This window comes from Musa acuminata, chromosome BXJ3-8 (assembly GCF_036884655.1).
Source record: "Musa acuminata AAA Group cultivar baxijiao chromosome BXJ3-8, Cavendish_Baxijiao_AAA, whole genome shotgun sequence".
NCBI lineage: Eukaryota > Viridiplantae > Streptophyta > Magnoliopsida > Zingiberales > Musaceae > Musa > Musa acuminata.
Genome location: NC_088356.1, coordinates 17,993,143 through 18,020,768, shown reverse-complemented (window position 1 = coordinate 18,020,768; position 27,626 = coordinate 17,993,143). Strand labels below are relative to the sequence as shown.

At 34.8% G+C, this 27,626-nt stretch overlaps 1 protein-coding gene and 1 long non-coding RNA gene across 3 annotated transcripts; both read right to left on the bottom strand.

Moving 5' to 3' along the window:
• Positions 1–15,896: 15,896 nt before the first annotated feature.
• Positions 15,897–27,566, bottom strand: LOC135644874 (uncharacterized). The gene is made up of 3 exons (XR_010498615.1): positions 27,355–27,566; positions 26,060–26,164; positions 15,897–16,341 (listed from the first exon to the last, which is right to left on the bottom strand). It is a non-coding gene; the product is annotated as an uncharacterized LOC135644874 (long non-coding RNA).
• On the bottom strand, positions 16,470–21,618 carry LOC135644873 (uncharacterized). 2 transcript variants are annotated; one of them, XM_065162817.1, is made up of 4 exons: positions 20,613–21,618; positions 19,709–20,518; positions 19,512–19,630; positions 16,470–19,424 (listed from the first exon to the last, which is right to left on the bottom strand). In XM_065162817.1, the coding sequence occupies exons 1-3, from the start codon at positions 21,580–21,582 to the stop codon at positions 19,623–19,625; spliced, it is 1,788 nt and encodes a 595-aa protein (XP_065018889.1). In that variant the 5' UTR covers positions 21,583–21,618; the 3' UTR covers positions 16,470–19,424; positions 19,512–19,622. The 2 variants fall into 2 exon arrangements, with proteins under 2 accessions (XP_065018889.1, XP_065018888.1); XM_065162816.1 differs by having other exon boundaries at positions 19,512–20,518.
• Positions 27,567–27,626: the final 60 nt, after the last annotated feature.

Genomic DNA, 27,626 nt, shown 5'->3' with positions numbered 1-27,626 from the left:
GGCCACCGACTTTCACTACCAATATTCTATGGGCAAAGATTGACTATCCTTTTACACCCCCTCTTCTCCTTTTCACAGGTTTAGGAGACAACCTTTTACAAGCACTCACTCCTCCCTAAATAGAATTCTAAACTTAGAGCTAGAGGAGAGGATTTCTCAAGTGATTGCTACAGCATTTTCCTACTTTTAAGTTCTCTGTGCTTGTGTATATTAATTAGGGATGAGAGTGATATTTATAGGCTTTAAGTGGATTCAAACTTGGAGTCTAAAAGTATCTCATCCATAGTTTTTGGGTACTGGTGGTACCACCGCCTGCAGCACTAACACTGGGTGGTACCACCGTCTAGTCTGGTGGTACCACCACCTAGTCTAGTGGTATCACTGCTTAACACCTTGCCACTGGGCGGTACCACTGCCCAATCTGACGGTACCACCGCTTAACAATCTCTCAGAGATTGAGTCTAGGCGGTACCACTGCCCAAACTAGCAGTACCACCGTCTGACATAGTCTTGAAGATTGTACCACCAATGGTTCTATCTGTTGGGTCACTGTTTGAGTCTTTCACTTGGCCCAACACAACCCAAACTTGGGCCTTGGCCCCTAATTGAGTTGGCCCAATTCCAACCCAATTACGCCTAAAACCTATTTAGATATAGACAATTATTATAAAGCTTGAATCAAATGTTGTCCGACATTTCATTGGTTCATCAACGCTTTATCCGATTCTTTGGCGTATCATCCTCACTTGCGGCCTATTGCCCAATCAGCCAATTGACATCTACAACTCTAATTTCCTTGGCGTAATTTTCGCTCTTCTTGGCTCGATGCCTGAACCCATGGCTCGAAGCCTTCTACCGATACATCGATTGATCTTTCGGCTTGACGTCCAATCTTCTGACATGTTCCACTCTAGCCCAACATGATTCTTCCTACTTTAATTGTTTCTCCCTGATCGAAACATCCTACGTCACTTAAAATGCAGATCAAATCATAAACACATAAATTGATTTCATCATCAAAATATGAGATTCAACTATCTCCCCCTTTTTGATGATGATAATCAATTGATGACGAAGTTTAAACTAAACTCCCCCCTATCAATATGTCATATTGATAGAACTCTTGAATTCAAAAATTCAAGCAACATGTCATCATAAAATCATGCATAATCAAAATTTTAATACATCATTCCATGCATGATCATCATCATACTTTCTCTGCCTTTGTCATCAACAAAAAGGAGAAGTGCAACTAGTAATTTTTGAAACATGCAAGTTCTACTTCATTATAAAACATGGAAGCTTAGCAAGTTTTAGAGTTGTTGAAGTGTGCAAGCTAGCAATTCTTGCTTCCTTTTGCAATGTGCAAGTTGCAAATTTTGCTTCTTGAGATAGGCAAGATAGCACTTTTGCTTCTCTTGAGATTGCAAGCTAACAATTCTTGATAATGTTTAAGATAACAAGTTCTTTCTTCTCTTTTGAGAACTGCAAGCTAGCAATTTTGCTTCCTAGCAAGTTTTTCTCCTTAAAATGTGCAAGCTAGTAAGTTCTTTTCTTCCCTTTGAAATATATAAGCTAGCAATTTTTTTCTTCCTTTGTCATTATAAAAAAGAAGGAAAGAATACAATGTTGTAATTCTTTTCTCTTTACATCAATTTTCAAATCATGACAAAGATAAAGTATCAATCTTATTTCAATATGTTTGTACATCATTATAATTTCAAATTAAAACATGCATAATTTCAAACCTTACATTTCATCCTTATTTCATGCATGATACCAAAAATAAATCAATCATCACTATGGTCACATCATACATGATAAATCATTTTGGGCATAACATTCATGATGCTAAGACATTAAAATTTTTAAGCATTTATCACTTCATGCATTAAATCAACATTTTGATCATGATACCAAACATCTATCATTTATTTTCTACTCAATTCAATTTATCAAATCAATAAAGTCACTTTGAAGAGATTCAAAATGAAATAAAGAGATTTATCGATCTCTTGAAATGCAAGTGATTTCCTTTCTCTCCTTTGTCATTGTAAATAAGAAAGAAGAAGAGGGGAATAATACGTAACAAGACTCAAGTTATAAATTATCAAGATGTCAAGTAGCACATCATAGTTTAATAGGATAAGTCTCCTTTTTGGTGAATAGCAAAAAGAATTATAAGAGAACAAAGTATGAAATATCTTGATTTATAGAAAATTTTCAAGTTGTAATCAAAAGAACATTCATGATTCATTTGGATAATTTTTCTCTTTAGTAAATGACAAAATGAAACATAGGAGAAAAGATTTTAATTCATGCATATGAAATCTTCAATCATCAAGATTATGATTTAGATAAAACTCATTCAAATCTAAATCATCAAAATCACTTTAATAGTTCAAGAGATTCATAAAATAACATAAACAAATTCATTAATCTCTTTTAAAAAAATAAAAAAGATAGAGATAAAAAATTTTCAAGAAAAATACTTTCTTCTTTCTAGTTGTTTTAATTTAAGTAATTTGATTTCTTACAAATATGCCCACGTTTTTACACCAAATCAAAACATGCATCATCATTTAAAACGAAAAGATAAAGATAAGATTCACCACAAAAATTATCATGATAAAAAATATAATACATTAAACATAAGGCTTCTTTAAACAAGAGATTTGATTTATCATTTTAATTCTAATGATAATACATTTTCCTCTTTATGTGTTTCATTTTTATGTGATTGATTTCATATAAGTATGTTCAATTTTTTCATATGGAAACCATTCATCATGTTTAAAACCGAAAAAGCAACTTTCATTACGATAAAGATCAATAAGTCATAAATCACAAAAATCATCATGCATAATTTTGAAATATAAGTTCATTAAGTATGATTTCAAATCACCATTGCTTCAAATCATCATTACATTATTACATTATTAAATCATCATCAAGCATGGTTTCATTGAACATAAAGCATCTTGAATCAAAATCAAAATAAAAAAATAATATGGAAATCATTAATACTTCATTACATCATTAAAACATCAAGCATGATTTCATTAAACATAAAGCATTTTCAATCAAAATCATTTTGTTTGTAATGCATTTTTCTTTTTAAATGAATCTAACTTTTCATGCTTAGTGCTAGGAGTTAACATGCAATTGTTATGCTCAAAATTTAATTATTATTATTTTAAAATCACTAGAAAGAGAAGCATGAAATATATATATAATTTTTTTATTAATTAATTTAAAAATAACTCATAAAAAGCATCAAGTAATTTCAAAATAAAGTAAAAGAGTTTCGTTTGAGTTGTTTACCTCATTGTCGAGAGTCATCAAAGCGAAGTTTGTCGTTTTGTCTTCATCGGTTTGCTCCTCATTTTCGGATGCACTCATTTCTTCTTCTTTGGCAGCCTTTTCTTTTTTAAGTTCATTTTTCTTCTTAGTTTCATATTTTATAAATTTTATAAATTTACTTTTGAGGAGTTCTATGTCATCATCACTTGAGCTTTCACTCGAGTGATCTTCTTTTGTTCTGAGTGCAAAATCCTTCATGTTCTTTGGAAGGTTGTTCTCATGTTCATCAAATTCATCATGTGCCTTGCACGTCATTTTATATATCATCAATGAGCCAATAAATTCTTCTAGTGAAAAATTGTTAAAGTTCTTTGCCTCTTGTATTGCAGTTACTTTCGGATCCCAGCTCTTCGGAAGGGATCTTATAACCTCATTTATAAGTTCAAGATTAGAAAAACATTTGTCAAAAGCTTTTAAACTATTGACGATATTCGTAAAACGGGTGTATATGTCAACAATAGTTTCAGTTGGCTTCATACAAAATATTTCAAAATCATGCATCAAAAGATTAATCTTTGAATCTTTAATTCTACTAGTGCCTTCGTGTATGATTTCAAGAGTGTGTCAAATATCGCAGCGGTTTCACAAATAGAAACTCGATTAAATTCATTTTTATCCAAAGCACAAAATAAAGCATTCATAGCTTTGACATTCAAGGAGAAAGTCTTCTTCTCCAAATCATTCCAATCGTTCATTGGAAGAGAAGACTTTTGAAATCCGTTTTCAACAATATTTAATAATTCGAGATACAATGAAAGCAAGAAAACTTTTATCCGAGTTTTCCAATAAGAGTAGTCCGTCCCATTGAACATAGGAGGATGAATAATAGAATAAACCTCTTGAAAGCCGAAAAAAGCTATTTCTCTTAGATGTTAAACCAAATGAGAAAAATATAGCTCTGATACCAACTGTTAGGATCAAGTCAGCACTAAGAGGGGGGAGGGGGGGTGAATTAGTACAGCGGTAAAATTACGTAGAGTCGAAAATCTTTGTATGACAAAAGCTCGCATTGGAAATGTATTTAACTTGAAAGTATACAGAAGCATATTGAAAGTAAGAATTCAGTTTGCAATATAAGGAAAAAGCATGAAGGAAATGCTAACTAAATTTTTATAATGGTTTGGTCGTCTTGACCTATATCCACTCCCAATTCCTCTTCCGTCGAGGCCACCGGCTTCCACTATCGATCTTTTTCCAATGAGCAAAGATCAACTACCCTTTTACACCCCTCTTCTCCTTTTCACAGGTTTAGGAGATAACCATTTACAAGTACTCACTCCTCCTTAAACAAAATTCTAAACTTAGAGCTAGAGGAGGGGATCTCTCAAGTGATAGCTACAACGTTTTCCCACTTTTAAGTTCTCTGTATTTATGTATGTTAACCAGGGATGAGAAGGGTATTTATAGGCCTCAAGTGGATTCAAACTTGGAGCCGAAAAGTATCTCATCCCTGGTTTTTGGGGTCCTGGCGGTATCACTACTTGTGTTGGGTGGTACCACCACCTACAGCACTGATACTGGGTAGTACCACCGCTCAATCCGGTGATACCACCGCTTGATACCCTGCCACTAGGTGGTGCCACTACCCAGTCTGGTGGTACCACCACCTGACAGTCTCTCGGAGACTGAGTTTGGGCGGTATGATCGCCTGACATAGTCTCAAAGACTATGCCATCGATGGTTCCATCTATTGGGTCACTATTTAGGCCTTTCACTTAGCCCAACATAGCTCAAACTTAGGCCCAATTGGTCCCTAATTGAGTTGGCCCAAATCCAACCCAATTATGCCTAAAACCTACTTCAATCTAGATAATTATTACAAAGCTTGAATCGAATGTTGTCCGGCATGTCATTGGTTCATCGATGTTTCGTCCGATTCTTTGGCGCATCGTCGTCTCTTGTGGCCTATTCCCTAATCGGACAATTGACATCTGTAACTTTGATTTCCTTGGCGTAATTTTTACTATTTTTGGCTCGATGCTCGAACCCATGGCCCGAAGCCTTTTGCCAATACGTCGACCGATCCTCCGGCTCGACATCCAATCTTCTTACATGTTCCACTCCGGCCCAACATAATTCTTCATGCTTTAATTATTTCTCCCTGATCGAAGCTTCCTACGTCACTCAAAATGCATATCAGATCATAAGCTCATCAATTGATTTCATCATCAAAATCTGAGATTCAATAGAAAATTCTCATTTGATAAAGACTGATATCGGAAAGAATTTAACTTGAAAGCACATTCATAATCGTAGTGAGAGTAGTAAGCAAGTAAATCAGATTGCAATATGAGAATGAAAAGCAAAATAGAAATGCAAACCGAGTACACTGGGTTTATAGTGGTTCAATCGTCGTGACCTACGTCCACTTTTGATTCCTCCTCCGTTGACTCCTTCGTTGAGGCCATTGGCGTCCACTAACGGTCTTCCTTCAATAGGTGAATATCAAATACCCTCTTACAACTCTTTTTTCCTTTTCATAGGTTTAGGAGATAACCTTTACAACCCACTCGCTCCTCTCTTAATCTGAAATCAACACTTAGAGCTAGAGGGGAATTCTGTACTACTACCTCATAGACAGACAACTAGCGGTACCACCGTCTATCAGTCTGACACTAGGTGGTACCACCGCTCAGTCTGACACTGACATTAGGCGGCATCACCGCTTGACACAGTCTTGAAGACTATGTCTAGGCGGTACCGCCGCCCAAACAACCTGGGAGGCCGAGTCCCAAATGGTGCCACCGCTAGCCCTAGTGGCTTGGGCATGTAGAGGGTTGTTGCATGGGCCTCACTTGGCCCAAAATAGCCTCAACTTAGGCCCAATGGGCCCATAATTGAGTTGGCATTATTTTATCCTAATATCGACTCAATTAGACCTGTACTAACTCGATCTAGATAAATTATTACAAAGCACAAATCATATGTTGTCTGTCATGTCATTAGTTCTTCCAATGCTTCGTCCGATCCTTCGGCGCATCGTCATCTCCTTCGGCGTATTGTCCAATTGGCATGTTGACTCCTGCAACTTCCAATCTCCTTGGCCTAATGTATGATCCTTCGACCCGATACCTGAACTCATGGCACGAAGTCCTTTTGCCGGCCCATCAATCAATCGTTCAGCCCGACGTCCAATCTCTTGATATGTTCAACTCCAGCTCAACGTCTGATTCCTCCTGCTTCAATAAATTTATCTCTCTATGATCGAAGCTAGTTCTACGTCACTGAAAACGTAAATTAAATCACAAACTCATCAATTGTTTTAATCATCGAAATATAAGATTTAACAATCTCCCCCTTTTTGATGATGACAATCAATTAATGATGAAGTTTAGAAATTTTGAATTCAGAAAATCATGACTATTTCATCATTGCATGCATCATGAATATTGAAAGAACCAATTAATCACATCATTGCATGCATCTTAAAATCATGAGTATTTCATGACATGTTCAAAGTACACCATGCATGATCATCATCATGACTTCTCCCCCTTTGTCATCAATAAAAAGAAAAAGTACAACCAGCAAGTTTTTGAGATATAATTTCAAATCATTACTTTATAAACATAATTTTAAGTTTTTGAAACATCATTGCATATATCATCATGCAAGCTAGCAAGTTTTTCAGATATGAAAGGTAGTAAAATTTTTGCATCTTTTGAGATGTGCAAGATAGCATGTTTTTGTATCTTTTTGAAATGTGCAAGCTAGCAAACTTTGCTTCTCTTTTGAAATGTGCAAGATAGCAAGTTTCTACTTTTTTGAAATATGCAACCAAGCAATTTTGCTTTCTTTTGCAATATGCAAGCTAGAAATTTTTACTTTCTTTTGCAAACTAGCATGTTTTTTTTCTTTGAAATGTGCAAGCTCACAATTTTTGCTTTCTTTTGTGATGTGCAAGCTAGCAAAACTTCCCCCCCCCCTTGTTATTGTAAAAAAAGATGGGAAGAATACAATGGTGTAATTTTTCTCTTGTATACATCAATGATTTAATCATATTATGAGATATCCAAATCATAAATATAAGGCAATTATACATCATAAAATTCAAGTTCAAGTCATAATATCAAGAAGTCAAGTGACATATCATGATTAATTTGAATACGTCTCTTCTTTAGAAAATACCAAGAAGAATCATAGGAAGATAATTAATGAAAAATCTTAATTCATAATAAATCTTAATTTATAAATATCAAGTGAAAGAATCAAGATTCATTTAGATGAATCTCTTCTTCAATCAAAGGAAAAATCTTGATTCATAGAAAACTTTCAAGTTGTAATGAAAAGAATAATCATGATTAATTTGGATAATTTTCCTCTTTAGTAAATGATAAAAAGAAACATAGGAGATCAAATATAAGATCTTGATTCAAAAAAAAAAAAAATTAAGTATCAAATATCGAGAAATCAAGATCATGATTAGGATAAAAAAAAATCTCAATCCATAAATTTTTTTTGTAAGAAATGCCAAGTCATCATCATCATCATCACTTTGGGCATGATATCAAAACAATAAATTTTCAAATCATCATTACTTGGGTATGCATGATACCAAAACATGGTTTCAAGTCTTCAAGATATAACATGCACAATTTCAAACCATTACAAATCATTATCAAGGTTATAGTTTGTTTGCATAAGTCTCTTATTTAGTAAATGATAAGAAGAAATCATCAAAGATAGAAAAGATTTTGATTCTCATAAAAGATACCTCAAGTAGAGAAATCAAAAGATGGTTCATAATTCGGTTGGAAAAATTTCATTCAAATTCAATTTGTCAACTCCAAACTCATCATCAAAATCACTTTTCTTACATTTGAAAAATTCATTGAAAACAATGTACATTGATTCCTATGAGATTAAAAATAGCTAAAATTCTTTAGTTTCAATTTGTGTGATTGACCTTATACTAGCATGCCCTAGTCTTCCATACAAAAGCATTGTATCATCATTTAAAATCGAAAAGCAATACGAAAATCATCAAGATCAATAGATTATTGTTTGTGTAACCATCAACCATTTTCAATCAAAAGATTTATTATAACAAAAACCATCAAGTTTCAATGATGATCTTTCCTTTATTATTGTTTGTTATAATAATATATTTTTCTTTTTTAAGTGAATCTAACTCTTCATGCAATTGTCATGCCCAATTTTTTAATTTTTCAAAATCACTAGAAAGAGAAGCATGAAACCCCTTTTTTTATATTTTATAAACTAATTTAAAAGTAACTCATGAAATGCATCAAATAATTTCATAGTAAAGTAAAATGGTTTTGGTTGAGTCACTTACCTTGTTATCAAAAGCCATTAAGGCATAGTTCGCCACTTTGTCTTTGTTGTTTTGCTCCTCGTCTTCGAATGCACTCGTTTCGTCCCAAGTCACCTTGAGTGCTTTCTTCTTTTTTGATAGCTTCTTCTTTTTAAGTTTATTTTTATTATTTAATTCTTATTTTAAGAATTTTTTAAGCTTTATTGTTAAGAGTTCAAAGTCATCATCACTTGAGCTTTCACTCGAGTGGTCTTCATTTGTTCTAAGTGTCAAATCCTTCCTATTCTTTAGAAAGTTGTTCTCAAGTTAATCATATTCGATACAAGTCATTTCATATGTCATTAAAGAGCCTATAAGTTTTTCAAGAAGGAAATTGTTCAAGTCCTTTATCTCTTATATTACCGTCACTTTCGGATCCCAACTTTTTGGAAGGGATCTTAGTATTTTGTTAACAAATTCAAAATTAGAAAAATTTTTACCAAGTGCTTTCAAACCATTAATGACATCTGTAAAACGAGTGTATATGTCTCCAATGATTTCGCTTGGTTCCATTCGAAATAATTCAAAACTATACATCAAAAGATTAATTTTTGATTCTTTAACCCTATTTATACATTTGTGTGTAATTTCAAGAGTGTGCCAAATGTCTTGTGCAGTTTCACAAGTCAAAATATGATTAAACTCATTTTTATTCAAAGCACAAAGTAATTCATAGCTTTTGCATTTAGCGAAAATGATTTTTTCTCAAAATTATTCCATTCATTCATAGGTTTAGAAGGTTGTTGAAAATCATATTCAATAATATTCCATAAATCAAAGTTTAAAGAAAGCAAGAAAACTCACATTCATATTTTTTCAATACGTGTAGTCCGTCCCATTGAACATAGGAGGACGAGTGATAGAAAGACCATCTTGAAAGTCGAAAAAAGATCTTTCTTGGGTGTTAATCTAATAGAGAGAAATGTGGCTCCGATACCAACTATTAGGATCGTGAATCAGCAAAGCGCGTTTGTAAGCGTAGTGAGAGTAGTAAGCAAGTAAATCAGTTTACAATATGAGAAAGAAAAGAAGAACAGAAATGCAAACCGAGTATATTGGGTTTATAGTAGTTCAGTCATTGTGACCTATGTCCACTTCAGATTCCTCCTCCGTTGAGACCACCAGCGTCCACTAACGGTCTTCCTTCAATGAGTGAAGATCCACTACCCTCTTATAACTCTTTTCTCCTTTTCACAGGTTTAGGAGATAACCTTTACAACTCACTCACTCATCTCTTAAACTAAAATCAACACTTAGAGCCAGAGGAGGGGAATTCTCACAAGATTACAATAGCATTTTCCCCAATTTTTATTCTCAATTTTTGTGTTCATTGATCAAGGATGAGTGTGGTTTTTATAGACCCCAAATGGATTCAAATTTGGAGACAAAACAATCTTATCCCGGGATTTTGGTGTACTAGTGGTACCACAATCGGTATTGGGCAATATCATCGCTTGACAGACTGATAACTAGCGGTACCATCGCCTATTAGTTTGATACTCGATGGTACCACTACTCAGTCTAATACTGACATTGGGTGGTACCACTGCCCAGACAACTTGGGAGGCCGAGTCCTAGGCGGTGCCACTACTTGGGCCTATTGAGGGTTGTTGCATAGGCCTCAATTGACCCAAAACAGTTCTAAATCAGGCCCAATAGGCCCTTAATTGAGTTGACATTGTTTCATCACAATACCGATCCAATTAGACCTAACCTAATTCGATCTAGATAAATTATTACAAAGCATGAATTATATGTTGTCCAACATATCATTAGTTCTTCCGATGCTTCGTCCGATCCTTCGGCATATCGTCCTCTCCTTCGGCGTATTGCCCAATTGGCATGTTGACTCCCATAACTTTTGATCTCCTTGGCACAATATCCGACCCTTCGGCTTGATGCCCGAACTCACAGCATGAAGTCCTTTTGCTGGCCCATCAACCAATCATCCAGTCCGACATCTAATCTCTTGACATGTTTAACTCCAGCTCAGTGTCCAATTCCTCCTACTTCAATCAATTTATCTCTCCTTGATCGAAGCTAGTCTTGCGTCACTCAAAACATATATTAGATCACAAACTCATCAATTGATTTCATTATCAAAATTCAAGATTTAACACAAACTATTAGGGTAAACCAATTTTTGATAAAGGGTCATTTCTGTGAAACCCTATCATAATGAGCAATCCATTATCATCAAAATGAGTGTCCAAATTGAACGTAAGCAAGCAGTATCCCTTAACGGAGCCTTATTGGGAGAAACTATCCACTATCTAATATTTTAGCATGACATGTCTGATTGAAAAAATAAAATATATTTAATAAGATAAATATATTATTTCAACCGAATAATTATGTAAGTTTATAATTATAAAAGTTTATAAAACAGTATCAAATGGGACTAATCTAAGATCAATCACCGAGTGAACAATAGAGATACTCGGATTAAACACCCAAGGATAATAGGTTTTGATCATCGACATGGAGAGAGTTTAGAAGGATAGAGAGAGGACCATAAAGTGAGCGGATGAAGATGAGAGGTCTTCGTGTGGAACTGAGACGTCACCGCACCAAGGCTTAGAACGGAGAGGTCACTCATTGGAATTGAGAGGTCATAGGAGAAAGCACAAGAGTAGTTTGATATTTTAGGGAAACGGAAAGTGAACAGAACCTTCAACTCGGTCTACTTCTAAGTTTAGATATAAAGGACCAAACCGATTGTCTAATAATATTCTAATATTTCACAAATGAACAGGTACTCTGCACAAAAAAACGTTAACGTGGGCTCTTTGTGGGAAAAATAAAATCAAGGGAGTTTTTTTTTCTGAAAATCCACTTGATAAAATATGTATTTGTATTTATTCTAACATTTAAATGTAAGAAATTTATTTCTCCGGTATATCTCCTCTTTTGTGTGTGGTACAAATGATTATTTGTTTTGATAGGGTGAAAACGTTCTAAGTTATAGTATTGACAAAGGTAAAAATCATTAAATTATTCATGTTGTTGCAAATTGTTGCTGATCAAACTATCAACTACTTTTAAGCAAACAAAACTAGTTTATAGCAGCACGAGAACTTTATCCCAAGGAAAAACAGTGCAAGAGAAACTTGGATCACTATGTTTAAGACATATGTCATTATTTATGTGTTCGAATTATGGAAACAATCAATCTCTTTTACAAGTATGATCATGTATTTATATCGCTACAATCACAATAGTCGAGATAATCTTTAATTAAAATATGGTCAACTTATATCCTTGCAATCATGATACCGAATATACAACTTATAAGAAATAAGGAAGGAAAAAAAAAGGTAAACTTGAAAGTTAGATCAATGAATTGCCTTTTATGTATTTTATAATATATTAATATTATAAATATATTAATAAATTTTATTATATATATATATATATATATATATATATATATATATTAATGTATCTTACCATCCATGTATGTGTTCGTAGCGGATCAAATTGATTAATGGATTCATTTTCAAAATCATAATTTAGATCAAGTAAATATAAAATATATGGACAAATACATGTGCTAGACAAGAGAAAGGAGTAAGAGAGTTTGACTTTATCGTATGCACTACATCCATATGACGGTTAGATCGCACAAACCTCCATCCTAAGGGTCTAGTACTATAACAAACTCTTTGTGTATACAAATCTCGTTAGGGCTACAGTTCGCCTCTCTCTCTTTGGCTGCCACTATTTTCTCTTTGGATTTTTAAGAGCTCCTTAGGCTTCCATCAGGATGATAAACCCTCGACTATATACTTATTTCACTTATGTTGGTCATATAATTAATATGATTAATTGCGATTGAACGACTTGATGATATTTTTTTGGAATTAGAACACCTGTTTGATTTTGTTTCCTTGTATATGCATCCGAATAGTTCCTTAGCTTTTATGTCTGTGTTGATTCCCGTTCCTTGGTGCTTGTGCAAGAAAAGGTGCTTCTGAACATCCATTTGCTGAATCCGCTGGACGAGAGGAGGCACAAAGCTCCAGCGTGAATCTCCGTGGTTGTGCAACTATTGTTCGACTATTGTTCTTTCGATGGTGTTTCATGCATTTTGCTCATAGGATGTGAAGCTCCGTGGTTGCTTCAGATTATGAGACTTCATATATCATCTAACACGAGTTAAGCATTGTCGTCTACACGAATACTAAAGTCGTAGTGACCTATAGCGGGTTTCACACGAGTCTTGAAGCTATAATTAATTATCGAGTGGGTTTCACACAACTCTCAAAGATGTAATAGCGTGGTGGTTTTGCATGAATCTTAAAGATATAATGTGACCTTGTCATCTGTCTTAAAAAAGGGCCATGATGACACCAAGCACAAATTATTTCGTCTTCTCCCCTGCTCTTTTCCCTCTTCGTCTTCATCTTCATCTTCGTCTTCCCTTGCCGGTGTGTCTGCAAGCCTCCTCCGACCGGGTGTTGCCTCCTCCAAATCTCTATGCGACAGCGATGGCAGGCATGTGATTTTGCATGCCCCACTTGGTGAAGTCGCCTTCTCTGCTCTGGGATGCCCCACCTTCCAGTGTTGCGCAGCCTTCTCGCCGCCATCGAAGGTGTCAAAGGCCGCCTATCTATGCCTTTTGACTAGTTGAAAAGCGTTCTTGGGGGGCGCCCATTGATTCTTCACACTTCGAACATGCTAGTTTCTAGTTGATTCGTTCATTGCTGGGTGTCGATTCTTAGGTGCTAATTTCTTGGATGCATGTTAGTCTAGATTATGATTCTTTGTATGCGGTGCATGGTCTTGGTTTTTTGGTCATGCGCTTCTCATAGATCCTACATTCTCAATTCATCTCGCGTCAATGCTGATCATGTCTTCTGTTAAAAGTTTTTTTTTGTCTTCTATTCAAGTTCTTTCTTACGCATCAGAAAATTCAAAATGAGTAGCATTTTTTTTTTGCCCAATCATTAATTAGGACCATAATAACATAACTCATACATCATTTCGTCTCTCCCTTTTTGGGCGGCATCATTTGTCAACAAACTCATTACTAGTATATCGAAGATTTCTCATATTGAAGTTTAAAGAATTGTTGCACTATTACTTGGGTACCGAGTTTATTTTTTTAATGTTGGACATACTTATATTGATGTTAGTTGAACTCTATCTGTGCATTAAATGGCATACTTTGTTTTGGGTTTGATGTTTCTTTGTCTATGCTGTAGAGTTTTTTTTTTATGTGAAGGCTTGGCACGAGTTTTTTAATTTATTTTTACTACTCTTCCGTTAGCTTCCTCTTCTTCTTTTTCTTTTTTCCTCCTCTATTCCTTCGTTGTCGTTTTCTCTTCTTCTTTTTTTTTTTCTTTCTATATAAAACATCGATATATACCTCTCTTCTTCCTTTTTTTTTTTTTCTTTTCTTTCTATATAAAACATCGATATATACCAATATACTGTATGTCGATACATCGATAAATACCAATCTGATTCGATCATCAAACTGAATCCGATACCTAGGTAATCCTTGACATGAAAAAAATAGCAAATCAAACCTTGTTAAATCATAAGATTTGATAAAAGCAAAGTTATTCAGGTTAGTGCAAATTGGTCAATTCAAGCACTGAGAAAAGAGTCACAAAGATGTAATAGCTAGCTACGAGATCCTTTCAGAATCAATCCATTTACTGTCAGCTCAAAGGCAAAGAATAACAATGTAGAAAATATGGAATATTAAATTGTGACAAGAGAAGATCGACAATAGATTGGCTGTCAAAGATAAGATACAGTGAGTATTTATCAGAAACTGAGTTTAATAAGCTAGGATAGACAAAAAGGCACGAGTAGTTGATACACCTGCAAAAACCTCAGAATATTACCTAGATCCAATCCAAATAGTAAGGCTCTCGTGACATTGCAACAAAAGGGCAGGCGCATGGTTGATACACCCATCAAATATCCCTTCTCACGTGTACCTAAGAAAATGATAGGGATCTGTACGTGTCAATAAAAAATAAGTCGATGAAGCCCAACAAATAACAGTTCCGAGTTTGTTGAGTTATACCACTACCCACCGACCAAAAGACCTAATGAAGTACCTCATTTTGGAAGTGCGTAATTGCAAATCGGGACTTATTATCGAGGCGGTAGGAGTTTAACATACAACTGGAAAGGATAGGATACTGTGTAGGGATTAATTAGCTCTAGCAGAAATTTTTGTTTTTCTGTTGTAACTTCATTCTAAGCCTCCGGCACACATATTTCATCTGCAAAGATCACACATATTACTAGCAGAATAAATTTGTCTTTTTTCGTTTACTTACTTCCAACGACTCATCTATCCCATGCTTAATTCTGCTGCTGACATGACAGTTCATCTGTTTTTTTTTTGTGCCAAAATATAATGAATCAATTATTCAAATATTTGCTCTCGAGTTTAACTTCCAGATACAATAGACGTTTAGATAATTTTTGCTAAAAAAATTAATAACAATGGAAGATTAATGTGTTGATAAGAACAGTATTGTAAATACAAATGCAACAAAAGTCAGAGAAAATCAAGTACTCGGTTTGCAAAGACACACGTTTGCCCATCTACATGGAACATTGCTGCAAGCTGAAAATATAATTGATAATATCATTAAAATTGGTTCGATATCAGTTTAAAGTTGATCTGTAAAATCTTCTTTATACTATATACCCAAAAGACTCAAATGGGAACTGCCATTGAAGACTGTCAATAGTAGAAAGCAACCTAAAGACATAACAAATTGTTCTTTAGATGAGGGTTAACGCCTTCAATCATTCATGATAGACAACTAATAAATATTACCTAAATAACATCCTTGAAAAACTATTTAATAGTAAAGCATCATGATCTAATTCGTATGTAAGACACTTCCCATGGAAAAAGACCAAAGACAACAATATCAGCTAGAGACAAAAAAGCTGTGTGCACATTTGATGAATTTATATGTTACAATGTAGGATTAGCAACTCCCAATATCAGCTTCCAATAGAATTATTGAATATGTAAACATATTGTCATTTTCTTTGATATTTCAGCATTGAACACCCACAGTAACAAAAGCTAGTGTTAAAATTCATGTTCTAAACATTTATATTACATCGTATGTTTATTGGACGATGTCAATAGATTTTGGTTCAGTGCTAGTTGCACTTCATGGGTATACATACTATAAAGAAAATTACCATGTGACCTCCAAAAGGCTTGACTATTACATCAGGTGATTCCTACAACCATTAGGAACCAAGATCATTACTTAAAATATTGTTTGAACCAATACATACCTACACAATATTTACCTCTCCATCTAAGTAACAATGATGAAGCATATAGTTTTTACTGCCGTGGATAAATCATTTTTTTCAATAACATCGGGTGGTATTGGCTGATAACAATCTGATAGATTATCAAAATTGGTATGAGAACAGCATCTAAATCCATGAAGAAGACCCACTCGATCATTGGAGAAAAAAAGTATAAGATATGAGCAGTGACTCCTAGCAAAATGAATGAAACTAACACACAGGATCTTCTAACCTATAATTGTCTTATTGTCTCTAAGCTTCAAATATGAATGCATACATAACATCTTGTCAAAGTGGTTCACATAGAATTGATTCCAAAACTTTTTGAGTCAAGGTAAAAGCTTCAAATAAACCTGTCAAGAGGGAGAAACAGAGGTTTAAAAATCGCTAGCCAATGTACAGGACTGCACTAATCTGATGCTTGATTAACAGAATTGATGCAATTTCCATTCAGAATATGATGTAATTGATATGAAATATACAGACATGGAAGCATGTGCATATTTCAAACTTCTGATAGTAAATATCGTCCACGAGAACAACAGAATAAGGAAAATAAAACTGTTTCTGATTACTAACAGCAGTGGAAGAAGCATACACCATTTTTTAGACTAATCAATGCCAATATGTATGGACAAAAGCTGACGACTTAGTGGGACTTAGCAATGTCTTTGCTGAGTTGCAGAAGGAGAACCATCAATTTGTCTACATCCAAACATCCAAGCCCATCATCCAACGGGAGTTTCCCATGCAAAACTCTTCAGTTATATTGTCTAGGTGTTGCTGACAGAAAACTATACAGTTATCCTAGAAGCTTACTACTTAAAGCATCCTTGTGTTACAATATGAGCTGCACTCATTTTCGGACTTAGATTATGTTATAAAAAACTTAGAGCTAACAATAAATTTTCCTTTTATTTAACTATAACTTAAAGAAGCAATTAAACCCTTTAAAGTTCAAAAGTAGAGCAACCTTTTGGTCAGGTATATCAAGCAATTTTACTATAAGCATAGAGTTGAAAAGATTATCAATGCATGAACCATAGGTCACAAGACCCCATACCTTTACACATATATAATGTAGATATTTTCACACCTGCAATGGAATTCCTTAACACAAGCATAAAATTGGTCATAAATTTCTAGGACATTGAAATTAAACAAATGAAAATATAGTTTTTTCCATAACCAAGGAACTCTTTGTGAAAGGAATAATAAAACCTAATTAATCATCAACACTGGAACAACATAAGTAAAAGGTTATTGATCATAAATGAGTTCATTTGCAGACAAACTACCAATAGCCATCCTAGGAAGAAAAGGTGATACAAGAACTAGTAGAATAAAGAACCATATAAAATTTATACTATAACATAAAGCATGTTTATGTCATCATCTACCAATTCAAAATTATTGTGAGGTCTACTGCATTTGCATCTTTCTCATACCAACTTCTAAGTGTGCTCAAATTGATAATAACAGACGAATGCTCCACCAAGGTCATTTGGCCTCCAATTATTAGCAATTTTAATGTTACGTACTGGAAGATTTAAGAAAGTTCATAAACTGAATTTTAGTGGGAATTATCTAAAATTGTTTGAAGAATTAATAGATCAAAATAAAACAAAATTGAGATGAAAAGAACAATTGATGGCCTTTTGGTGTTTTAGTACACTTTCTCTAAGGTGATAACTGCCCCCACTCAGCATTACAAGTTTTTGAGATGGAAAGAACAAGATTGATGGGCTTATGGTGAATTGGTACACTTTCTTTAAGGTGTTAACTGCCACCAGTCAGTATTACAAGTTTTTGATATAGAACTCTTTGGTGCCATCCGCAAGTCATCGATTGAATACTTGAATCATTGTTCCCCAAGCATGTATTGTTCATCAAAAAGTCGTATTAACATTTTCTTTACCAAAGAACTCCTTAATCCATTGACAGGTTGCTAAGCCTAAAAAGATTCACAAACACTAACAATTCCCCCAAAAGCATCCAAGATAAACCCCTCACACCAGAAAGAAATCAGAGAAGAATGATCCACAAGATCCTTCAAGAATCGTTTATGTAGCATCTTACTCCTAGTTTCATTCATACCCTACATGCATGACTAAAGTAGGATATCATATTTTCAAGTTTCATTATTGATCGATAAGAGTGCAACGGAAGGCATGCAATTTTAAAATTAAAACATACTAATTTACTAATCAAAATCATAAGGCTTTTGCTTTACATAATATTTTTGACACATGTACATGATTATAACTTCTAACCAAAGAAAAACATAAATATAACATATTTAAAATTTATACACAAAATTCCCACAGGTCATCGTTTAGATCTACACTAGCATGGGCTTGCACGTGTTTACTTTCCTGCCCAATCACTTGGGTTGGGAACTAGTATCCTTATATGCAAATTAGAGTCTCCAGTAAGTAATTACTCAGTAAGTATAAGTCTTCAAAGCTTTATTCAGGTGAACATGCATCATGTTATGTATACAACATTTCAAAATCATTAGTATAAGATATTTAACGGTAAACCCCTCATCCTATGACTTATTTAGCAAGCATAACCCTATAACATAGCATATGCAAAATAAAGAGTTAAAATTCTACGTAGAAATAATTCAAAATGCTTATATGCACATGTAGTAAGCATGGTGAACTCACAAAGTTCTACACCTCATATTATAACATATACGTATACTTTCACACCGTATGTCATCATAATCAGTGATTTAAAAAGCGCTAGGCGCCAAGGTCCAAAAACGCCCGAGGCGCTAGGCGCTCGCCCAGGCGCTCGCCCGAGCGAAGCGAGGCGCTAAAATATAAAAATATATAATATAATTAATAAATATAATTATTTAAAATTTTAAATAAAAATATGCTATTAAATTAAGAAAATCTAAGATACAAAATCACAATGTCACATTAACAAAAAGTTTCAAAATTCAAAACATTAACATTTTACATTAAAGTCATTCATCATAATCAATATTATCGTCATTTTCACACAAATCATCTTCATTGAATTCGTCTTCTTCCTCTTGTTCTTCGATTCCTTCCTCTTCATCAAGATATGTTTCATTCTCTATGTCTTCAACAATAGTAGGAGCCGAGCTTGATGCTTTTGCACTCATTTTTCTCTTTAACATCTGTCTTGTATATGTTTGTAATTCTCCAGCACCTGAAGCTCTTGCCACATCTCCCCACGTCAATCTATCATCTTCAAATACAAGCTCGTCTTCAGCATCTTGCAAGTTAGCACCCATTTCTCCTACTAACCACTCATTTGAATCATCAATATCTTGCAATGAGATTGAATCAAATCTATTTTTCAAATCATGACGAGTCTTCAAAGCTTGATTATACTTTATGTAAACAAGATCGTGCAATCGTTGATGTTCTAACCGATTTCTTCTCTTCGAGTGAATCTGTCATGTCATATAATTTAAAAATATATTAATACATATATCTAAATAAATAAATTAATTAAAATAAAAATATTTAGTAATACTTACATGCTCAAAGACACTCTAGTTTCGCTCACAACCCGAAGCACTACATGTCAAACTAAGTACTTTGACAGCAAATTTCTGTAAGTTCGGGATGGAATTTCCAAATAGACTCCACTATTCAGCTGCAAAATTTATGTTATTATTAGCAATAACATAGTAACATAATATATATGAAATTAATTATATCAAATTATTAATACCTGGAGAGGTAGTTGTCCTGGATCGAACGGCAATTGGAATTCCAAAAAGACCTTCAGCATTTTTATATAAAGATAATTCATGAATAATCTTATCTTGAACCTCAATGCTGGGAACTAATCTTGCAACACACTGATATAACCCACCCAAAACTTCTGCATCAAATCCAACAGATTTAATCTTATAAAAGAATTCAGGGTTCAAATAATATCCTGCTGCATGTAAGGGACGATGAAGTTGACAATTCCATCTTTCGTCAATGATTGTAAAAATTTTCTCATATTTTTCTTCATTTTCATTAAAAGATCTTTTAATCGTCTCCTTTGCTCTATCCATAGCCTCATAAATATATCCCATTGCAGGCTTATTTTCATTATCCGCCAATCGAAGGACTCGAACAAGAGGGCCCATTACCTTTAATATATAAACTACATGATTCCAAAAGGATGGCATTAAGATGATATCAGCAGCCCTCTTGCCTTTTGCTTCTTTTGCCCATTTGCTTGTCACCCATTTCTCAGAGGTAAACATATTTCTCAGAGTATGTTTTTGACGATGCATGCTCTGTAATGTCAAGAATGAAGTAGCAAATCGGGTAACACCATGTCTCACTAATTCTTTATTCCCTGTAAATTCTCTCATCATATTCAAAGCCCCAATGTGATTATAAAGAAATCCAACAACAAAAATTGCCCTTTCTAAGGTCTTCTTGATTTCTAAGATCTTTCCAATATCTTCCAACATTAAATCAATACAATGTGCTGCACATGGAGTCCAATACAAGTGTTGTCTTTTTGATTCAAGCAATTTACCTGAGACAAAGGATAACAAAAATGATAAGACTTAAGAGTTTAACACACTTAATTGAAGATAAAATAATTAACAAAATCAAAAGATGAATATTACCAGCTAAAACATAGTTGCTTCCATTGTCGGTTATGATTTGAACGATATTTTGTTCTCCAATTTCTTCCACGAAGTTGTCAAGTAAATCATATATCTTGTCTCCAGATTTTACAAAAGATGAAGCATCTATTGACTTCACAAACATAGTCCCTAAAGAACAATTAACCATAAAATTAATTATACTCCTACGCCTCCTATCAGTCCAAACATCTGACATAATAGAGCAACCATGTGTTGCCCATGATTCTTTATGACCCTTTAGTAAGTCATTTGTATAATTCAACTCTTTTTGCAGCAATGGAACTCGCATCTCATAATAACTTGGAGGTTTTAATCCTGCACCATATCTTCCAATAGCTTCAATCATATCCTTAAAACTGTCTAAACGAGTTGTACTAAGGGGAAGACCAGCCTGATAGAAGAAGCGAGCAATGTGCTGAATTGTTCTTCCTCTTATTTCTTTATCACAAGCATCACTTATATTTGTTTGTCTCAATTTTGAGCCTCCTGCTTGCCCTTGTTGTTTCTGGGATCCTTGAAGCATATATAGATCCATCGGTCCTTTTCTACCTTTTTTAGTACTCATAACTTCTTTTCCCTTTTTGTCGTATACTCTTTTTTCACTTGGGTTAATACTCGTAGAATAATCTTCTTCTTCATCTCTGATATGTTCAACATTGTCTTCTGGTAAATTCCCATAAGATTCATTCTTTTGTGTCTTCTTTTCATTCATATAATTCAGCAACTCTTCTTTTATCTCAGGTGGACATTTTTTGCAAGCTGCTGCATTCTTGAAATTTCCTACTAGATGTTGTTTTGCACGAAAAATACCACCTCTGGTAGTCTTATCGCAGAATATACAAGTCACTGCATTAGGATCTTTCGGATCCTTCAAATAATTATACTTCCACGCAGGATCTTTTTTTGATACCATTGGAGACTCTATTGAGTTGCTTTCTGCACTTGCCATTTATGTTGAAACCTAACAATAATTTCAAATAAATAAAAATTAATAACATTAAAATCAAAATAATATATTATTAATCTATTAACAGAAAATTAATCATTTTAAAATTCAAATAAACTTAATAGTAAGAGTATACTGAGCCTGATGAAGAAAGGAGGAAGCAGCGGCGAGCGGCAGCAGCAGCGGCGGCGGCAGTAGCGGCGAGCGGCGGCAGCAACAGCAGCGGCGAGCGGCTGCAGCAGCAGCAGCGGCGAGCGGCGGCAGCAGCAGCGGCGAGCGGCAGCAGCAGCAGCAGCGGCGAGCGGCGGCAGCAACAGCAGCGGCGAGCGGCAGCAGCAGCAGCAGCGGCGAGCGGCGGCGGCAGCGGCAGCGGCGAGCGGCGGCGGCAGCGGCAGCGGGAAAGGGAAAGGGAGAGGAAGGCGCGAGCAGCGGGAGGCCTCGAGGGAGGCGCGAGCAGCGGGAAGGCTCGCGGGAGGGCTCACAGGAGGCGAGAGGGCTCGCGGAAGGTGCGAGCAGCGGAAGGGCTCGTAGGAGGCGCGAGCAGCGAGAGGGCTCGCGGGAGGCGCGAGCAGCGGGAAGGCTCGCGGGAGGCGCGAGCAGCGGCAGCGAGCGTCGAGATCGCGATCGGGATCGGGATCGAGAGCGGCAGCGGCAGCAGGTTAGTGTTGGGTTAGGGTTAGGGTTGGGGTTATATCGGTTTAGTTGGTTCGATTGAACCAACTAATAACCGAACCAGGACCGAACCAGACCTAAAATTCTGGTTCGGTCGCCTTGGTTTACCCAGGCGCTCGCCCGAAGCGCCCAGCGCCTGGGCTCGGGCGAGCGCCCAGGCGGCGCCTGTTTGAAGCGCGCCGCCTGGGACATTAGCGAGGCGCTCGGGCCTCGCCTCGCCTCGCCCGAGCGCCTAGGCGAGCGCCCGAGCGCCTTTTGCAATCACTGATCATAATATATACGTGCACTCCCACACTCCATGTCATAATATATACATGCACTCCCACACTATACGTCATAATACATACGTGCACTCCCACAGCGCACGTCATAATATATACATGCACTCCCACACCACACGCCATAATATATACATACACTCCCACAATGCACGTCATAATACATATGTGCACTCCTACACTGCACGTCATAGAATATACGTGCATTGCACGTCGTAACATACTCATGCACTCCCATACCACACGTTATAGAAAACAAGTACATGCCCACACCGCATGTCATCATATATGCATACATACAAGATATTTTTATCGCAATTCATATATTTTTATGCTTATAAAATATATACATTCACATCTAGCTTATGACTAGCTCATGGCGATTATATCAGTGGAAACATACTTTCTAAAATATCTTATGCATATGATAATTTATATGACTACTATTTTGCAATGAATTAAACTTATACATTAAACTAAAAATTGAAGATACCAATGAAAGAACATGTTCCTTAATAATCGAGGATGCTAGCGAGCGATATTCCTATCAAATTGAGAGCATAGAGTCACGAAATGCCTTAATTAAGAACCTTACATCTTGAATTGTTGATTTATAATAATTTATTACAATAATTTATAGAAAAGTTCGATAAAATCCCTCATAAAATAAACTATACTAAACCTAAAAATTTATCTAAATTCAACCATTAAATTTTTCAATAATTCACTCTATAATCAAATGAACTAGCTAGTATCAATCAAACCATCACAAAATTCTATGAAGAAATTTTACTTCACTATTATAGTTGACCAAATGATCTTGGATTATCATGAAATTTTATAAAAAACTAGGAGATATATAAAACTAAATACACACCAAATTTCAACTTAAAACGAAATCACTTAGAGGCTAAACTGCATTCCTAATTCAATTAGTAACACCTATTCTATTTGTTGAAACTGGGTTGGGATTATTTGAACCTCATATCTTGGTGTACAGTAGTGGTATTCATTCAATTTCAAATTTCACAGAACCCGACAGGAATCTTTTAAAACATATCAAAAGGTCAGAGCCTAATCATATTCCTAAGAGGTCTAATTCAACTCAAATAGAACCCCTTCTCAGAAAATAGGGGATTCTAACTATCTCAGATTGGAACAATCATAACTCGATGCATTAGTCTTAGATTAAGGTCATGCTAGACCATAAGAGAATCATCCAAAACATACCCAAAAATTAAAGATACATTCAAAGTCTAGGTTACTCAAAAGCAGCTGAAAAGATCAGTTTATAATCTGTAAAACTGAAACCCTAGATATAGCAAGGGAAGAATTAGATTTCTCTTACCTCAATCTTCGATAGAGCTAGGGTTTCCTAGCTTCCATAAAAGAATGGTTGAAGAATGAGAGAAATGATAGTGGGTTATCCGATTGGTAAAGAGGATGAGGCTAAAATAAGGTAGAGGTGCTTAAGAGGTTGCCTTGAAGTCTAGGATTCAATCCCATTAGATCTCATTTCAAGCTTTTCTTTTCTTTTCTTGTTTTACTAAAATAATTTAATGTCGCAACAACTTTCATTAAGTTTAATTTGGTTTGACAAAGATAACATTTTTGGTTCAAACTCATCCTTCAATCTCACTTATGTATCTCAACATTTAGTATAATACTTCTCTTTGCTTTGCATCTTCATTTAATTTTTCATTACTCCATCCATGCCAAAGTAGCTTATGATCCTCCACAAACTTAATGTATAAAACTTGAACTTCCTTACGTTAATCATAGTCAAACTCATTCAAGCATTGAGATTCACTTAAGGCCTATGACTCTTGATGAGATCCTATATCAGGGACAATTATCAAGTAACTTTATGATCTATTATATGCAATGGAATACTCTTGTTTTATGGCATGATCCGGATGAATATGGTGAGTTGGCGGGGGAATACGATACACATTCCTTGCCAAAAATTGATGCTCGATGCAATAGTGTGCAATCCAAGTGGATTAGCCATTATGGTATCCCATGTGCTTTAAGCAAATGATATAACACTATATTCAAAAGATTTGAGCATTTTCACTTGTTCAAAATACATGTTTAGAAGAAAACAAAAGTTCATTATGTTAATAAAAGGCAATTCATCTCAAAGACTCAAACATACTTGATTGATAAATCAATCAAACCATGTAGTAGTTTAATATTTTTACTTCTAAAAATCATTATTTCAACCAAACCATCAAGTAGTTCAAAGTTTTAGTTCAAGAATTCAATTTTTGATACCCTCGGTAAATGGTATATGAGCTAGAATGAAATATAGACATTAAATAAACATTCCTAAAGGTACTTCGGATGTCCAATTCTCAAAAAAGGCTAAGAAGATTTTGAGTCTAGATCATGATAAATATGGTACAAAGTAGAGCAAAGTAGAGCTAGGACCATAGATATATAGATTGTCAACCCAAATAGGACAATGAAAGAGAACATCGCAAAGTAGATTCGACAATGTAGAACTATGTGTCCAAAATAATGCAAATTAGGTGGTGATTCTATGATATATATATCATAGAATCACCACCTAATTTGCATTCTTAGGGGCACCTGGTTCTACATTATATATATGTATATATATATATATATATATATGTATATACATATATATATATATATATGTATATACATATATATATATGTATATATATATATACACACATAGAATCGCCACCTAATTTGCATTATTTGGGACACCTAGTTCTACATAAATACATACATACATACATACATACATACATACATACATACATACATATATGTACATGTACATGTGCATGTACATGTACATATATGTGTGTGTGTGATTGTGTGGATCTTACAAAATTGATAAAAGATTGAGTGTGAATGTAGTATTCTCAATTAGTTCACATGAGATCTTAGTTTGTAAATATTATAACCATAGTGCACTATCCAAGTGCTCTTTTTCCAAGTACAAGTTGACATGGTTTCAAAACACTGACATTTTAGACATATTACAATGAGCTTTACTATTCAGTTCGACAATAATTGATAAATCATAAAAATCTAAATTAAAATAAAATTTGAAATCAATTAAAGAATAATAAATTTTGATTGGGATCATAAAGATCTAAGTAACAATAATATTCGATAATGTTTTATCATAAACATCATCACTATATAGTTTTGCTGTTCGCCTTAGTGTATTGTTACAAATCATGGGACACTAAATTTAACATGCAAAAATGATTTATGATGGAAAAGTAAATTATGTGAAAGTTTAGATATGCCAAATCCTTTATCATTGAATAATTGCACATCATCCGACTTATTTGTAACTATTATTCAAATGATAAAATATTAGGAATAAAGCACAAAATAAGAAAAATCCAAAGACTGACTTTTGCAGGAGGGTTAAGCATATCAGAGAGATTTGTGAGATTATTAAACTCAAAATCCCTGGAAAATTAAAACAGGAAGCTTCAGCTAAAATCAGAAATTATCAACATAGAACAGTCATTTACCTTCAATAAGGTCTAACAAGATCAGACTTTTATTGCCATAAAATTCATGATTTGCCAAATGATGTATGGAACAGAACCCCACTCAGACTATTATTCTCAAGCAACCTGCAAAACACAATAAAATACTAATATAGTGTTTGTTACAGCACAGCAAGTCTCCAAGTTGCAACACTGACTCTGCAGGATTTTAAAGTGGAGAATTAGGAACATAGCAGGAAAAAAAAAAACTCTTGAGATCAATAAATAAGGAACATACCATAACGTGGTTCTATATTAATTGCCTATGTCGACGGAAGAAACTAAATTTTTTGTTATATGAGAAAAACCAATACAATAAATATCTGTCCCGAATTAACCCAAACCCCAGTCTTAAATTTCTTATATACTCAAATAAAATTCTTCTTTAAAGCCTCTCTAGATCAACTAAGAATACACAAGAGTACTGAAGTATCTTCAAAATATCTTCTTCTATACCTCTCGGACTCCTCCAACTAGTTTGAATCTAAGTACTATTACTAAACTTTGGAAGACTAACAGGAATCATATTACTCAACAAAGCAACCATTCAAAAAAAGGGAAAAAGGGATGATTTCTGGAAAAATAAGCTCAAGTGACACTTATATAAATGTTGACTATCTCACCGCATTCTCATACAAGGTGCTAAAAGAAATTAAATCAATGGTAAGATTTTTACAGTATCAGTAACAACATAGTGGGACTGCACTAATACTGAACGAACCTGAAGATGATGCATAAAAAAATTAATGACATATTTAGCATACAAGATTCTTTTGCTTTATGAACTTTTTTCGATGGATTAAAATGTAAAAAGATTAGAATAATTGGGATAAAAATAATTCCCAGTTCACGGACACAAAATCTTAACACATCAAACTGAAAACAATATAATGAACAAATAGACCCATTGAGGCTACTACCTTACAATGAAGGCGGCCAAAATGGATCACATGCATACTAATGCATCATATAAGATGCCAAAAGAACTGAAAAATTGTGCCTAATAAAACATAGAAGCTCAATGTATTTTATTTAACCAAAAACAAAATACCGAAGGGAAGCGGTGTAACTAGGGTTACGAATCTCCACTCACAGGGAGGTTGAGATAGGTAAGAAGGTTGAATCTATAGGAACGAAACAGTCTGAAGATTCCGAAGCAAGAAGCGGAGAAATGCGAACGATTAGGGTTTACGAGAGGAAAAACTCATCGGAATAAAAAACAAGATAACAAATCGATTCTCTAACAGCCTCCAAATCAAAATCCATCGAGATTGTACCTTTACAAGCCGACTCGGACACTTGGACACGGCGATCAAGCAGGAATGGCCGTATGTTCCGTAAGACGAGAGCGCGCTTGTAGGCGAGCACGGAACAACGGCGCTCCAACAATGCCTATCTGAGATCGTCTACTTTGTGAAACTATCCCGGTAATTAGACCATGACGCCATAAGTGAGCCGGCCCAACTCCTTGATGGTATCGAGGACGCGCTTGTTTGCCTCGGGGGAGGAGGCTTAATTGCGCGTAAGAAATATTAAAAATATATCACGT

Bases quoted from the DNA above. Each gene is read 5' to 3' on its own strand.
- LOC135644873 (XM_065162816.1), bottom strand. From the start codon at position 21,582: ATGGCAAGTGCAGAAAGCAACTCAATAGAGTCTCCAATGGTATCAAAA. The intron at 20,519-20,612 runs GTAATATTCATC...CCTTTGTCTCAG, and splicing joins AAGCAACTATGTTTTAGCTG to GTAAATTGCTTGAATCAAAA.